General features: G+C 38.7%; 2 protein-coding genes across 3 annotated transcripts; one reads left to right on the top strand and one right to left on the bottom strand.

Annotated features, from left to right (window-relative positions):
- Window positions 1–1,332: 1,332 nt before the first annotated feature.
- On the bottom strand, window positions 1,333–2,229 carry LOC128741790 (60S ribosomal protein L37a). Its single transcript, XM_053837833.1, has 3 exons — window positions 2,129–2,229; window positions 1,718–1,846; window positions 1,333–1,597 (listed from the first exon to the last, which is right to left on the bottom strand). Exons 1-3 carry the CDS (start codon window positions 2,129–2,131, stop codon window positions 1,460–1,462), a joined length of 270 nt encoding a protein of 89 aa, XP_053693808.1. The 5' UTR covers window positions 2,132–2,229; the 3' UTR covers window positions 1,333–1,459.
- An 8,101-nt stretch (window positions 2,230–10,330) lies between these two features.
- LOC128744656 (transmembrane 9 superfamily member 2) lies at window positions 10,331–14,671 on the top strand. Of its 2 annotated transcripts, none has more exons than XM_053841819.1 (5): window positions 10,331–10,623; window positions 10,712–10,854; window positions 11,663–12,852; window positions 12,914–13,073; window positions 13,146–14,671. In XM_053841819.1, exons 2-5 carry the CDS (start codon window positions 10,714–10,716, stop codon window positions 13,647–13,649), a joined length of 1,995 nt encoding a protein of 664 aa, XP_053697794.1. In that variant the 5' UTR covers window positions 10,331–10,623; window positions 10,712–10,713; the 3' UTR covers window positions 13,650–14,671. The 2 variants fall into 2 exon arrangements, with proteins under 2 accessions (XP_053697794.1, XP_053697793.1); XM_053841818.1 differs by having other exon boundaries at window positions 10,709–10,854.

Raw genomic sequence — 14,671 nt, 5'->3', positions numbered from 1 at the left:
AATGGTATGTCCAAATCTCGACTAGACGGTGCTGCTAGTTAGTGGAATTGTTGCTCTACTGTTTTACCTGACTCACTGCGAATATGCGTGTTATTGAAATAAAACGTCACCATGCGTTTTATTCGTTTATAACGCATATGCAGCTAATATCGATAACAACCGATTTTTTATAAGTTGTGCTTTTGTTATTGCATTTAACTTGTAAAAAGTTGCATAAATAACAATTCAGTTTCACAATACAATTATTGCGTACTACTAGTACTTGCAATATAACGTTTAAGTACGTTATTTTTAGTGATCAAAATCAACGATATTTTCGATACAAGGGCGATATTTTTCGAAACCTTTCGAACCAACACGATACCGCGAATACAACGCTATGCGCAGTGAGTCAGGTAACACAGTAGTCCCGTAATTGTCTTGTACTCTAATAGCCGGCTGGGAAGTCTGTCGATAAAGAAAGCTCAAGTCTTAGAAAGATTTAAGCCCAGTTTTTTTGCGTAGACTTCAGCCAGGGCAGACCCGGTACACTGATATGCACTGTCGAGGACGATACTCGTTCAGCTGGTGTTCGAGGAAATTCAAAAGCATCTCTATTGTGTATTTATTGAGACTGTTAGATTTTCGAAAGAAAGTGAATGACGGTATCTATACCGCAAGTAAAATGAAATGGGTAGAACTTCTGCAAAATATTTCGAACGAAATTAAAATCCGTTGGAATACAGAATAAGGCTGCGAGGTTGTCAAAAGAACAAAATCGAAGCAAAAAGACAAAGAGCGTGCCAAGTCCGTCCGTCGGAATACATAAGGCTGATTGATACACCCTTGGCTATGCGATGACTAATCGATCTCCAACCTTTCAGTGTTACTTATACGTAAGCAACGTCACCTACGAAATCTATACTGGATTACTCCAACTTTCAGCCTTATTTTAATTTCCGAAGGATCGCATTGGTTTGTCGAATGAAAGTGAATCATTTTCTCCAGTCAACCAAAATTAACCAAGGCTTGGGCAAAACAACTTGTTCGAAATATGGTGAACAAAACTAAGTTCAGTCGGAATATAGAATGAGGATGTTGGATTGAGACGTTTTCTGCCATCATGATTGAAGACCTGCCTTGAAATTTGAAAATCGTGAGGCAAATGTATGGTGAATTTCTTCGTACTTATCAATTTCATATGCAATAGTAATGACAATAGACAATAGAATATTGCCGATTTTACAGAATGTGCTTAAAAAGGTACCACACCTATGGTCTATGTTAATTAGGCATAAGCAGCAAGCAATTCTAAAGCTTTCTTTCCCTCAAGTCAATTGAAAATGCAGCAAATCACCTTCCAGATGTATCCGATCAGTTTATTTCTTGCTCTCCAAACGGTTCCACCGTACCACAGGCCAAGCTGTGTTCGCACTTATTGTACAGGAAATTAAAACTTTCTGGGCATCAGCATAAGTTTTTACAGTTCACGCAGACGACGAACAGCAGATCGCACAGAGGCAGCTGCGGTCGTAGAGTAAACCCAGGCTCCGCCAGCGACAACCCGCTTGCACCGCTTGCAGGACCAGATTCCTACGCAGGATCGCTTCATGGCATCCTGAAACAATGAAATTTTGAATATTAATACCTTGACATTTGTTGATATTTAACATGCCACAAGCAAACTTGTCATATTAATTGCAAATAAGAAAACGACATACGGCAAGACAAGACTTACCTTTCCGCAGAAAGTGCAGGTGTACTTTGCGTGTTGGGTGATTTCCATCTTCTTCACCATTTTACGCAACGATGCACCATAACGGGTGCCATATTTACCGACGATTCCGACTTTCCTGGTACGCTTAGCCTAAAGTTGGATCCGGAAAGAATACAGAAAAATAATATTGAACGATTAGAACTCGGAAACTATACTGCATTGTTGACATTCGGGATTTCTCTCCCCCATGTAATCATAACCTATGCCACACATACACCAAGCACACACAAATAAAGGTTTCGCTGAAACCAGACCAGACCAGCCCACCAAAAAACTTAATTTTTTCAATTATTTACACGTTCAACAGCCACAACTTTGATTTTAAAACATCGCTTTTACTTGTTGGAAAGGGCAATACAAAAATAAACTAACCATTTTAATAAATTATTCCTAAAATTGATTGAATTAGGAGCTGCAACGAAATGCGTGCAGTATCTTCAATCGTAGATGTTGGAAAAGAGAAGGAAAGTAAACAGGCGGAAGTAGATCAGTTGTCATTGGTGACAGCATGGCTGCGTACGGTGATAGCAAACAGGAAAGGGCTCTGCGAACGTGCTCCAATCATACACGGGGAAGAAAAATTTCAGTTAGTGTAACAGACATTGTCCATAGACAAGTAGTGACGCTGGTGTGCCCATTGTATTTTGGGAGAATCATCTTCAGAAAAGAAACCAGCACTTATGACCTACAAGTGTTAAAATTGTGTTTACAAAAAACGAAAAAGACACAAACACTGCTCGCGGAAGTGTAAATCACTGTAGTGAAATTCGTGTGAATAAAAGGAACCTTATGTTTTGCTTATGTGCTTATGTTAAACCACTGACGAACTGACATGACACATACAAGAAAATCCTTTAAAAACCATCGTCCTACACATTTTGGTTGCACACCAGCACCCTCTGTTATGCATGTCGCGGAGTAGCCTGCATTTGCAGGGTTTTATGCTGTAGGGCTTTTACATTTGTATGGTTTTATACTGAAAACTCGAAGTAACACTCGCGCGCTGCGGTGTGGTCATGTTGCGAAACATGCTTTTTTGAAAAATGAGTGGTTTTTGTTTGGACGATGGAATCAACGCGAGTGTCTCGTCTGTTTGTCTGTGGTTAAACAGTTGGGTTTACTAGAGTGACTGTATACAGAGTGGCGACAAGTCATCCCAAATGTATGCAATGCGGTTTTTTCAAGGCTTTTCTTTCTCTTTCCTGCATACGCGTTGAATAGGTCGTCTGCTCGATTGGAATGACACTGACAGATAATTATCATTCCAATTTTGACATTGTCGCCACTCTGTATATAGTCACTCTAGGGTTTACAATAATAGAGGTTTTCCGTCAGATCACACTCCTTCTTTTCTTATTTTTTCTCGAAAGTACTCCCAATACGAGTGAGTCACTCGGAGTGACAATGGTGCAAAAATATATTTTTTTCGTTGACTCTAGAATTTACCATGGTGTATAGAGCATGGTGAAACGATATGCCGAAAAGCAGAAGCAGTCATATTGAAAAAAGCTATAAAAGTCTGTGACGTAGGCATCTTTTTTACAAAAGCTTACAGTCTAAAACACGTGCTCGTGTTATATATACAACAACATCAAGGCAGGCGGAGGGCGCTTTTCTGATGATGACGTTCTTGTCATAGCGTAACTATCAGAGTTAAAGCAAAGTATTTATTTCAAAATCAAAAATCATATTTCTATTTATGTATCATTTAATAATAATGTATAATGTAAGTTTTTCATAAACAGGTTTTTTCTTGAAAGTAATGAACCGAAGCATCTGCTTCTTGTTCATTGTCCATTTTTATACGCTTTTCTCGCCTCCGAGGTATCAGCGTATTCGGGCCCGGCTTTAGAGTTGATTGTTTCAATAGGCACCTCTACATAGTACGGTTCCGACGATAGTTTCTATGTTTGGGGGATGATTTGCGTGACAATTTGAACGGTTTGAGTTTGGGATGCTGACTCAACGGCAGCCTGTAGAGGATCTGACAATTTATCATGTTCTTGGATCTGAGCCGTTTGCGCCTTTGCGGTGTGATAGAGGAGGTTCCTTGGTGAAGCGTTCATTTCTTTGACGGGTGCGTTTGTAAAATTTGCATGCACTTGCTATGGCGCTGCACTTGTGTGGACGATCACTTCACTACAGGGGACAGGGATAAAGGTAACGGTGATTTTTACTACTTTTTCGTACCATCATGCAAATCGAGCTTGTACAAATGAATTCAACTCCGCTGCAGTGGTTTTAACCTTGGAGTTTACGCATTCGAGCTAATAGTCGTGATCCCACTATAAGACAGGTAAAAAGTTTCATTGGCAGGCGACGGATTCGCAGATGCGCTTTCTCCCGTTTCTGCCATTCCTTTATATTTAGCAGCACTTCCGCTGTACTGATAAATGCAGGATGAGCAACTTGCTTTCATTCACCTCATCACCATGAACTGGATGAAATTCTCCAGTGCCGAATGATTAACGTCCGTTTGGAAAAAGAATGCGTGTTGGTTCGCCGGTATTTGGGTGAATTTGCAGCTGAAAAGAATACATTAGAACCGCTTATAAATATTATTACAGTATTACTTACCTTCATTTTGGTTTTCGTAAAACCAAACAAATATTTTGTCATCGATCACAAGCAAGTGATTCCTTTTAGCAGATAGCAAACAATTTGTAACAAACATTTGTTGCTATGGGTGTTGTTAATAAAACCAAAGCAACGAGAAAAAGCTGCAAACTTCCTACGTCACAGAGCATCGTGCCGTCCCTTGCCCTGCACAACAAAAGCTTTTACTCCACTTCGCCTACTGTTGGTCATTAGCGTTTCACCATGCTCTATACATCATGGAATTTACTACGATTTTTTAAACAATGCAAATTGCAAGAATGTTGAGTTTCTTTTCACCAAATCACGAATGTTAAGTTTTAAAAAATTCGTTTCGGCTGCACTGTTTATCAAAATTTTCAGATTTTCTGGCAGCATTGCACGACAGATTTTGACATATGTGTATTAGCGGTTGAGCGAAAAAGACAAAGCGAATGGAAAGCTAATGATTATTGCCCTTTGCATTGAAAGTTGGATTTTGAACACACTTGTTCAGTCACACATTTTGTAGGTGAGAAAAGTTGCCAAAATTTCGTTTGAAAACTCCATGAATCTAGGTTGATTCCTATTTGAATTCTAATGCTTACGTAGAGTTGTTATCGACGCTAAGAATAATATAAAAATAGTTACTAAATACATAATTCCGCACATAATTCATAACTTGAACAAATATGCAGCATATATAAAATAAATGGAAAATTAAATACTATTTGCTTTTCCTACAACTGGTATTGGCGCCACTGCTAAATCAAATGTCAGCTCAGATGGGAGAGTTGTAATGATGGGAAATGCCGATCAAAATCTATAACGATTATTGATAAAGTTTTTTATCGTTAATAATTACTAACGATAATATGATAGTATAATCAAAAATACGTAAGAAATAGAACAAAAATGTTAAAATAATAACAAGCCAAGAAGAAGGTTTCACTTTAAACCCTCCAATTTTCGATATTCTTCCCTGATGATAAAGTTTGATGATATTATCGATATAAGACTACTAGCGATATTATCAGTAGCACACTTTTCATCACAGTTTTGAAGGTTGCACTTTATAACTGTGCAGTCCAATTGAGTGTGAAGAGCGCAATACCTTCTTTTTCGTTTCGTGTGTTGCTTGCCACAAGAGTAAAGAGTGGCACAAACTGTTTCGAAGTGGTGAAAATAGAGGACACTGGTACAAAAAGGCATGTAATACATCCGAGAAATGACGGGTTGAAAAATACGTATTTTAGTTATTCATTTTTACAGTAGTTAGAGGCTTTAATAAAGAAAGTTTTATATGGGTATCATTTCTAAGAGTCAAAACCACCATATTGGCATCTCTATATCGAGCTGCAGTGAGTGACAGCGTTAGGATATCGCGGACTCAAAATTTGACAGCGGGCCCAAATCAGACTGCTGGCAATTGAGTGAAACGCAGTGGTGAAATGCTATCACATTTTCGTACACACGTGGTGTTAGCAGCGAAAACATGGTTGCCTGCCGATGGGGTGGTTATATGGGACTTGACAGCTTAAGATCGATATGAAAAAGGTGGAAACTTTCGTAAAATATTCATAAATTGGCCTTGCCAGCGTTGAAAGAGATTTCGTAGGCTGCTCGCACTTACAGGAAATCTCGTGCCGAACTGTCAACGCGTGAGTGTTGACAAAAGCAAAAATACTTCCCTATCTTTTTTTTCTCACGCAAAACCCTGAACAATATCAGCAACGCTGGCAAGGCCAATACCGGTAAATATATTTAGCTCCCGGCGAAAAGTATGTAAATATGCATAAATATATTTAATATATTTAATAAATTTGAAGTGATTCGCCCCGTGATTTCACTTCACACGGAACTGTAAACAAACGTGAGCCACCGAAATTAAAGATTGTGGATGACATCTTTTTCACTTATACGCTCTAGAGTGACTACATACAGAGTGGCGACATGTCATCCCAAAAGTATGCAATGCTCTTAGCAAAGCTTATTTTCTTTCTCTTTCCTGCATACGCGTTTGATTGGCCGTCTGCTCGATTGGAATGACATTGACAGATAATTATCATTCCAATTTTGACATTGTCGCCACTCTATATATGACTATATATTAGAGTGACTACTCTAATACGCTCGTGAACAAGGCTGCAGCTAGCGAAAACTTGACGTTTCAAGCCAATGAGTGTGTAGAGGTGTGGAAAAGGAAACTATTTATTAATATTGGCAAAAAAAAACTTCATGACTCCAAAAACATACTGCAACGAGCAAAGCGGGTTTTTGTAGAATTGGACGTCACGCCTGACCGTTATTACTGGTTTTTCGGTTGAAAATATTTTGCGCTGCACTTAATTACTGCAGCACAATTGCCTCACTTGTAAATACCGCATTGGCTTTAAATTTATTTTCACTTCGCTCGAACTGTAAACCCTTCAATTCACTTCGCATGAACTGTAAACCGAAAGCTCATAAAATTATGAGGAGATCCACACCCAGGTAACCAATAAGCATTAGTATAAGCAGTAAATCAATCGTTTATTAGCATCCCTGGCGTTTTATACTGCAGGTTGCTGTTTATCAGCCTTTTGACTGCAGAACAGTTGTAAATTGGCATCCACAATTCTATTTAAATTCTTCTTGTCGGTAACTAGCTGCAAATAAGCATTGTCAGCACTATAAGAGGGCTAGCAGTAAAGTAGCCGCATGTTTTGCCAAAATAGCATTTAAGTAGCATTTAAGGCAACTTAAATGCTTATTGGCTTGCATTTAAATCGCATTGGAAATGCTTACTGGTTACCTGGGCAGTCTTTATTTCCCGCGAGCGAAAAGACACGCTTTTTCACTTGCTTCGATTTTCACTTCGCTTGGAACTGTATCCAGCTTTTTACACGCTATAATGGTGGATGCTATAAATTGTATTCGTAATATGCGAACAATCTTTTTGACAACTCTGCATACATCAAATCTGGCACTCTTCTCTTGCAACACTACCGTGCTCTTTCTTTCGTTTACGCCAAAGAAGGAAAGCAAAAATGTGCGAAATGCAAACAAAACGATTGCTCTCCTTCTTTTGCGTAAACGAAAGAAAGAGCAACACTGCCGTACAGGAGAAGAGTGCCCAGTTTTGATGTACAGTACCGCCCCGCTAATCCGACAAATTTATAGCCGGATTAGCGAATTTTGACTTGATAATCCGACAGTCAAACTGACGTCAGTGTGAGTTTGAAATGTGGTTTTGTTTACATCCATACGTAAACAACTCCGGAAATTTTTGAAAATATTTGTCGTAAGTACGCAATAACTATGTTTTATACGCGGTAATACCACAAACTATACAGACAACACGCGAACGATTTTTCCAGGTACCAGAAGGGACGTGAGAAAGTCACTCACGGTCCCTTCACTGGTACTCATGTGTCTCACTTTTCAATGCAGTTTTAAGTTCATTAACGGGTTACATAGTAACGTTTAAACAAACTTTATTGGTTACCATGCAAAATAAAAAACATTGACCGCTGGCAAAGAAATGGAGACGCATGGAGCAGGTTTTGCTATGTGTTAAAATCCGTGTCAACCGTATCGACACGGATATGATGTCTATCTAATTGAAGATCATCAAAATTTATTGGCTGCGTGACAACTATCAAGTCGACGATTCCGGTAGAGCCGATCAGGATAATAATAAAAGTAAGTTTTCAAAACATAAAATTTAAATTGAATCTGTTATAAAAAGTATTCAATTTTCGTTTTCAGTACTGTAGTAGGATTTGCCATGCAATTCGTCGATAACGCAACGAACACCGAAATCTGTTCATAAAATGTTTAAAATTTTCGCCGAACTCACTGAAATGTTTTCAGAAAGTCTTCTGTTACTGAATTCCCTAAAACGCATAGAGTATTTCTCGAACGAAGAATATCCTGCGTTAGCCGGCTTCCCGTTGTCAGGTTCGTCAGCAAGTTGTCGGTAGACGTTTGGCACTATCAGTACTTTCGCAGGAACTTGCGTCAATGCGATTGTTCTTGATGTTATCCGTGCACGAAACTGACTATGTATAACGGGGAGGCTGTGAACAGGAATTTGACATGTCACTGGGTCCTTATTGAGTCTAGCCAATCGAGTGCTCGAATTGCAACATATCCCTGCAGCTAATGAGGTACGGCAAATTATAAAGCTGTATGTAATAATGGTACTAGAATGCATACTTGCTGAATGTTCTAGCGGTTGGAAAAACAAAGTATGTAGCACTTTGTGAGCATATTTGGAGGACCGAGCGGTGCACCCATATATATTAAAACTTGATCTTGCCCACTCTAAACGCACCTTTAGATCATCAACCGCATTTGATGGATACTTTATCCGTATATAAATGACGAAAATAGTCTCACGTTAGTACCGCTAGTACCTATGTTATAATAAGTTGAATCCTGAATAATAAAAGTTTAATGTTAAATTTTTGTTTAACACAAGTCCTATAGTTTATAAAAATTGGTTTATTAGTAAATAAAAACTCTTTTTTTTCACAAATATTCGTTATTTAATCGGGTGCTTTCTAGGGTCCTATAGCCTAATTAGCGTTTAATCTAATGAAAGGTCTTGAGCTCTTGAGGTCTGCAAAAGCTAACACGCACGTTCGTTGAAATAAACATCAACCAGAGTTTGTTTTATGCTTCGTGGTCGGAAGTGTATTTAGAAGCATTCCTACGTATCCTTCACCTGTACGAACTCGGCACAACACAAGTGAAGCTTTTATCGCGAAAATTTGATGTGTAATAGGAAACTAAGAGCTAGTTTTGATTCACGGTTCTTTTTACTTCGCTTGTGATTTTTGGCCAGAAATTGATGTACCATAGGTATGAATTTTCATTATAATACATCTGGCATCTGACTTCTGTGATCTAGTAAAACTACGCAAATTGCGTAGTACCGCATTACTGAAAACTAATGAAAAAATCTGCATTGTTATATTATGCAAAATTTACTATTTTTTGATTACCTTGTCGTTTTTGTAAATCATTGCAGTAACTTCAGACAAATGAACTGACGAAAAAAAAACATAAGAAATCGGGTTACTGAGTTTCATGCGCGACTGATTTTCTTGATTTCTAGTAGAGCAAAAGGGATAGATAGTGTTTGAGAACCATGAGATACGTGAGATATGCAAGGGACGAGATTCACTCACTGCAAATGAAACTGGTCCCTAGGATTTTTAGCCTTTTGTTCTACGCGTGGTGTCTGTATAGTTTGTGGTAATACTCAATTTCGTCAACAAAATACTTTGAAATTCTTAGTTAGTGTCGAAATAAGCGCAAGCATATCAGCCTATTGAGAATAGCAATGAAAATATTATAGCCATGGCAAAAGTGAACGTAGTTAGAAGCAGCACCGTGTACCATTTCCATTTAGTTAGAAAGAGTGCCATTCTGACTTTAACGGAGAAGCCAAACGAAGGTAGTGTTCGATTGAAAGAAGTCAAGTACAATACGTTTTAATTCGGAATTTTCCGGATTAGCGAGATCCGGACTATTGAGTCGTCGGATTATTGGGTGTCGGATTAGCGGGGGGATACTGTATGCAGAATTGTCAAAAAGATTGTTCGCATATTACGAATACAATTTATAGCGTCCGCCATTATAGCGCGTAAAAAGCTGGATACAACGGTTGAATAAGCTACTAATCAAAAAAAATGTTTCTAGGGTCGGAACGATTCTGGCGACGGTTTCGACCGCGACGGTCATAATCCATCGGAAACTGACAATAATCAAAATTAAATGTAAAGATTCATCGTTACAAAGCTTTATTTTTGCATAAAGAACTACAAAGGAATTTCACGAGTGGTTGACCGGGATATGGCTCGTACTTGGGCTCGTAAAAGCTGGATAGGTTGAAATCGATTTGATGATATTGTGCGTCCCCCTGGACTAACAAATCTAAGGACGTGTTCCATTTTTGTATGACGCAGCCTAATTTTCGATGACACCGCAAAGGCAGCATACGTCGATAAGCTGATGTCAAAAAATCTTTTTTCTCCAGCAGAAAAGAATCCGTAATTCTTCAAATTGCAACGAAATGTAACAATTCCTTTGAAATCGGAAGTACAAGTGATCGGTAAAGTGGTGACATTTTGTGAACTATTTCTAGAAAGCGATATTTTACGGTAGCGTTGTTGGAAAAGGAAGAAAATCTCTTGTGTAGTTTATCCGTTCCAGATACGGTGACAAGTTACACCAAGAGGGAATCCATTTCATCGGCTACCTACAAAAGAGCAGTGCAAAGAAATTTGCACTGCATAGAAAACGTAAATTGTGCAATTATTCTAAGCTATTTTCGTTTAAATTTATTTGCTTTCGTTATTGCGTCGTATCCGGGGTAACCGAAAGCAGCAGAAATGGAATCCGTAGGCTGCCGGATGTTTACCGGTTCGGTGTTTCTCTTGTTGTTATGCGGCGGTCTAACGAATGGTTTCTACCTTCCGGGACTGGCTCCGGTCAACTATTGCCGGCATTCTGAAATGCAGAAATCATGCAAGGTAAGCCGAGAACAATAGGTTGTGTTGAACTGTGTTTTTATTATTTTCTTAAGGTGCGGTTACTACTTTATAAAATTGCGGTTGTGACAACTCATCAGTTTGCTCAGATTTGATGATAATGTAATTAAGGGGTGATTTACCGTTTATGTTACATTTTGCAAAAGGGAAGAAATAAGATTTAATAATGTTTTCTTAATCATTTAATCAGTTTTATAAACAGTAAATTTGAATTTTACTAATTTCGATTTTTTGTAACATAATAGACTGATCAACCCTACTGTTCAAGTAGTTCCGTAACGATTCAGCTATGTCCTATAGACATAGTAATGGTTCAATTCCGATAAGAAGATAATTTTTTCATGATTTGATACGTTGCTTGTTCAACTTGATTCAAAAATCAAGTGATTTCCGCCCGACATACCATTCATGATAAGCTGCCCAAAATATAGCAGAGAATATTTTGTACACGTGTGTTCTGTTTTTGTTGGTCAAGTTGGTGTTATAAACTCATTTGTTTATATTAAACAAACCTGCTATGTCCATGTTTGTTGAATTGCACTTTTTTTCTTACAGTTTATTATTGATTACCTCAATATATATAAACTACATTTTGGAAGGTTGTTAACCCTTAAATACTGTAAATAGCACAAAATATGTTTTACATAAAAATTTGTATTGCTTGTTACTTGACACTTTTTTTTCAAAAACTATTAGGTAGATCAAATTTGAGTAAATAGTTTCGATTTTCTTAAAGACATAATTCTTAACTTAAAAGCTCAAATTTAATTTCATTTCCTTCAATTTTCAGTCTGAAGTTACCCTCTACGTAAACCGACTTAACACAGAGGAATCAGTCATTCCGTATGAGTTCCACCATTTCGATTTTTGTCCGATCGATGAAGCCAATTCGCCGGTGGAGAACCTCGGCCAGGTGGTGTTTGGAGAGCGCATTCGTCCCGGACCGTACAAAATCGAATTTCTCGACAAGAAATCATGTGAAAAGGTCTGCACAAAGTACTATGTGGGCGGCGATCCGGACAGCGATCGCCGACTGATGATTCTGAAGAAGGGCATGAGTTTGAACTATCAGCACCATTGGATCGTAGACAACATGCCAGTAACATGGTGCTATCCGCTGGACAATGATCGGCAATATTGTAGCACAGGTTTCCCGATGGGATGCCTCGTTAGACGCCACCCAGATGGCGATGAAGGTTGTTTAGTTAACCCAAGCTACAACCGCGCCGGGTACTACTATCCGTTTAACCACGTAGATCTGACAGTCACCTATCACAGTGGAGCTACAGAAGAGTGGGGCGTTGCGTTCAAGCAGAACGGAGGTCGTATCATCTCAGTTAAGGTTGTTCCTTCATCGATCAATCATAAAAATCCAGATCAACTAGATTGTACCAGCAAGGAACCGCTGGAAATTGCGTCCGGCGCTTTGCCAAATGGTCAAAAGATGAACATCACCTACACCTACTCGGTTCGTTTTGTGCAAAACAACACGATCAAATGGTCCTCCCGGTGGGATTACATTCTAGAATCAATGCCTCACACTAACATCCAATGGTTTAGCATCTTAAACTCGCTCGTAATAGTCCTGTTTTTGTCCGGCATGGTGGCGATGATCATGCTAAGAACACTGCACAAAGATATCGCTCGTTACAATCAGATGGATTGCGGTGAGGATGCTCAGGAAGAATTTGGCTGGAAGCTTGTTCATGGTGATGTGTTTCGACCTCCGCGTAAAGGAATGTTGCTGTCCGTTCTTCTGGGCTCCGGCGTTCAGGTTTTCTGTATGACACTGGTAACACTGGCCTTTGCCTGTCTGGGCTTCCTTTCGCCGGCTAATCGAGGAGCTTTGATGACGTGTGCCATGGTACTGTTTGTATTGCTTGGAACTCCAGCCGGATATGTATCGGCACGCATATATAAGAGCTTCGGTGGAATCAAATGGAAGAGCAACGTGCTGTTGACTTCGATGTTGAGCCCTGGGTAAAATATAATTCTTTTATCATCAGTTGATTATTCAACTTACATTGTTTCGTATTCGCAGGATCGTGTTTGGACTTTTCTTCGTAATGAATCTTATATTATGGAGTAAAGGTAGTTCGGGTGCTGTCCCATTCTCTACATTAGTGGCACTGCTAGCCCTGTGGTTTGGTGTTTCTGTACCGCTAACGTTTGTTGGTGCCTATTTTGGGTTCAGAAAAAGGGTGAGTATTACAAACGCAGAACATAATATGCTAAAAATGTTTTGACATGTGTATTTTCCTCGACAATTTCAGTCACTTGAGCACCCAGTACGCACCAACCAAATTCCGCGCCAAATTCCAGATCAATCAATCTACACTCAGCCGATACCGGGCATCATTATGGGCGGCGTACTTCCGTTCGGTTGTATTTTCATTCAGCTATTCTTCATTTTGAACTCGCTGTGGTCTAGCCAGATGTATTACATGTTCGGCTTTCTGTTTTTGGTATTCGTGATTTTGGTCATCACCTGTTCGGAGACAACGATCCTGCTGTGCTATTTCCACCTGTGTGCCGAAGATTATCACTGGTGGTGGCGATCGTTCCTGACGTCTGGATTCACAGCGGTTTACCTGTTCATATACTGTTGTCATTATTTTGCAACCAAACTTCAGATCGAAGATGCAGCCTCTACTTTCCTGTATTTCGGCTACACCTTGATTATGGTATTTCTCTTTTTCCTGCTGACTGGATCGATAGGATTCTTCGCGTGCTTCTGGTTCATTCGGAAGATTTACAGTGTGGTGAAGGTGGATTAAGTTGTCCCATTCAAACGTCCTGTTTCCTTCATTCACTATTTTGAAATAATGCAAACTTGTCTGCTAGTATAGGCTTATTGTGTTTAAAATACGACGAAATTAAAAGTGAATAGATAAAGTAACACAAAACCAGGCTTGGCACACTCTTTTTTCCTTGATTTTCCTTCTTTGACTAACATACTTCTGCTAAGCAGAATTAAAATAAAAGGTTCGAATTCTGCTTGGCTAAGGCGGTACAGTCGACAAGAGCACAGTCGAAAACAAAAGAACGCACCAAGCCTGACACAAAACTTAAAAGAATGATTTTAAATAAGATTCTAACTACAGTAGGTCGCTTCACGCTTGATTGGGATATGTTTCCCGCATTTTAGTTGGAAGATAGAATGAACCAGATTTGAATGTTCGCATTCGATATGACAAAGTCATGGGTAAGCAGCAGCAGAGGAGAATTGACAAAATCGGTCAAGCGCATAGCAAAAAGGTGTAGATTATATATTTAGCATCAAAAGTCAGATATCTTTTTTACGTTTATTGAATCAACGTTATAGAAATACTGTCAACGGCATGCATCAAACTAGTAAACTTAGTGCTCTATCATTTTCTGTTTTTTCCGTAACTATGTATCATATTATATTTGTATTTGTATTTGGATGAATAACGATGTATAAAAGGTAGTATTATATTGAACTGCGATAACACATTCTAGCAGCATCTACTGATCAATTCGAGAATGTCATTTATGGAGAAATAAAATTGCACAAGATTGACGATCCGTTCACTTCATTAGGGCTATAAATTTTTTTCGTTCTCGATAAAATCGCATCGACGGCATGAAAAACGTCGCACCATTTGAGATATATTTTTTTAAAATATATTTTAAAAGCGTATCGATCGATAATATTGTAGCTCTTTTTTTCTTTAATACAAATTAGTTATATGTAAATTGAATGGTTCAGTGAGCAGAGCATGATCAGTGCTAGAACCAATGCAAACCAATAAATTAACATTAACTTATAAAATAA

Source organism: Sabethes cyaneus, chromosome 3 (assembly GCF_943734655.1).
Source record: "Sabethes cyaneus chromosome 3, idSabCyanKW18_F2, whole genome shotgun sequence".
Classification (NCBI taxonomy): Eukaryota; Metazoa; Arthropoda; class Insecta; order Diptera; family Culicidae; genus Sabethes; species Sabethes cyaneus.
Note: the sequence above shows the minus strand (reverse complement) of the source record. Positions and strands in the feature narration are given on the sequence as shown.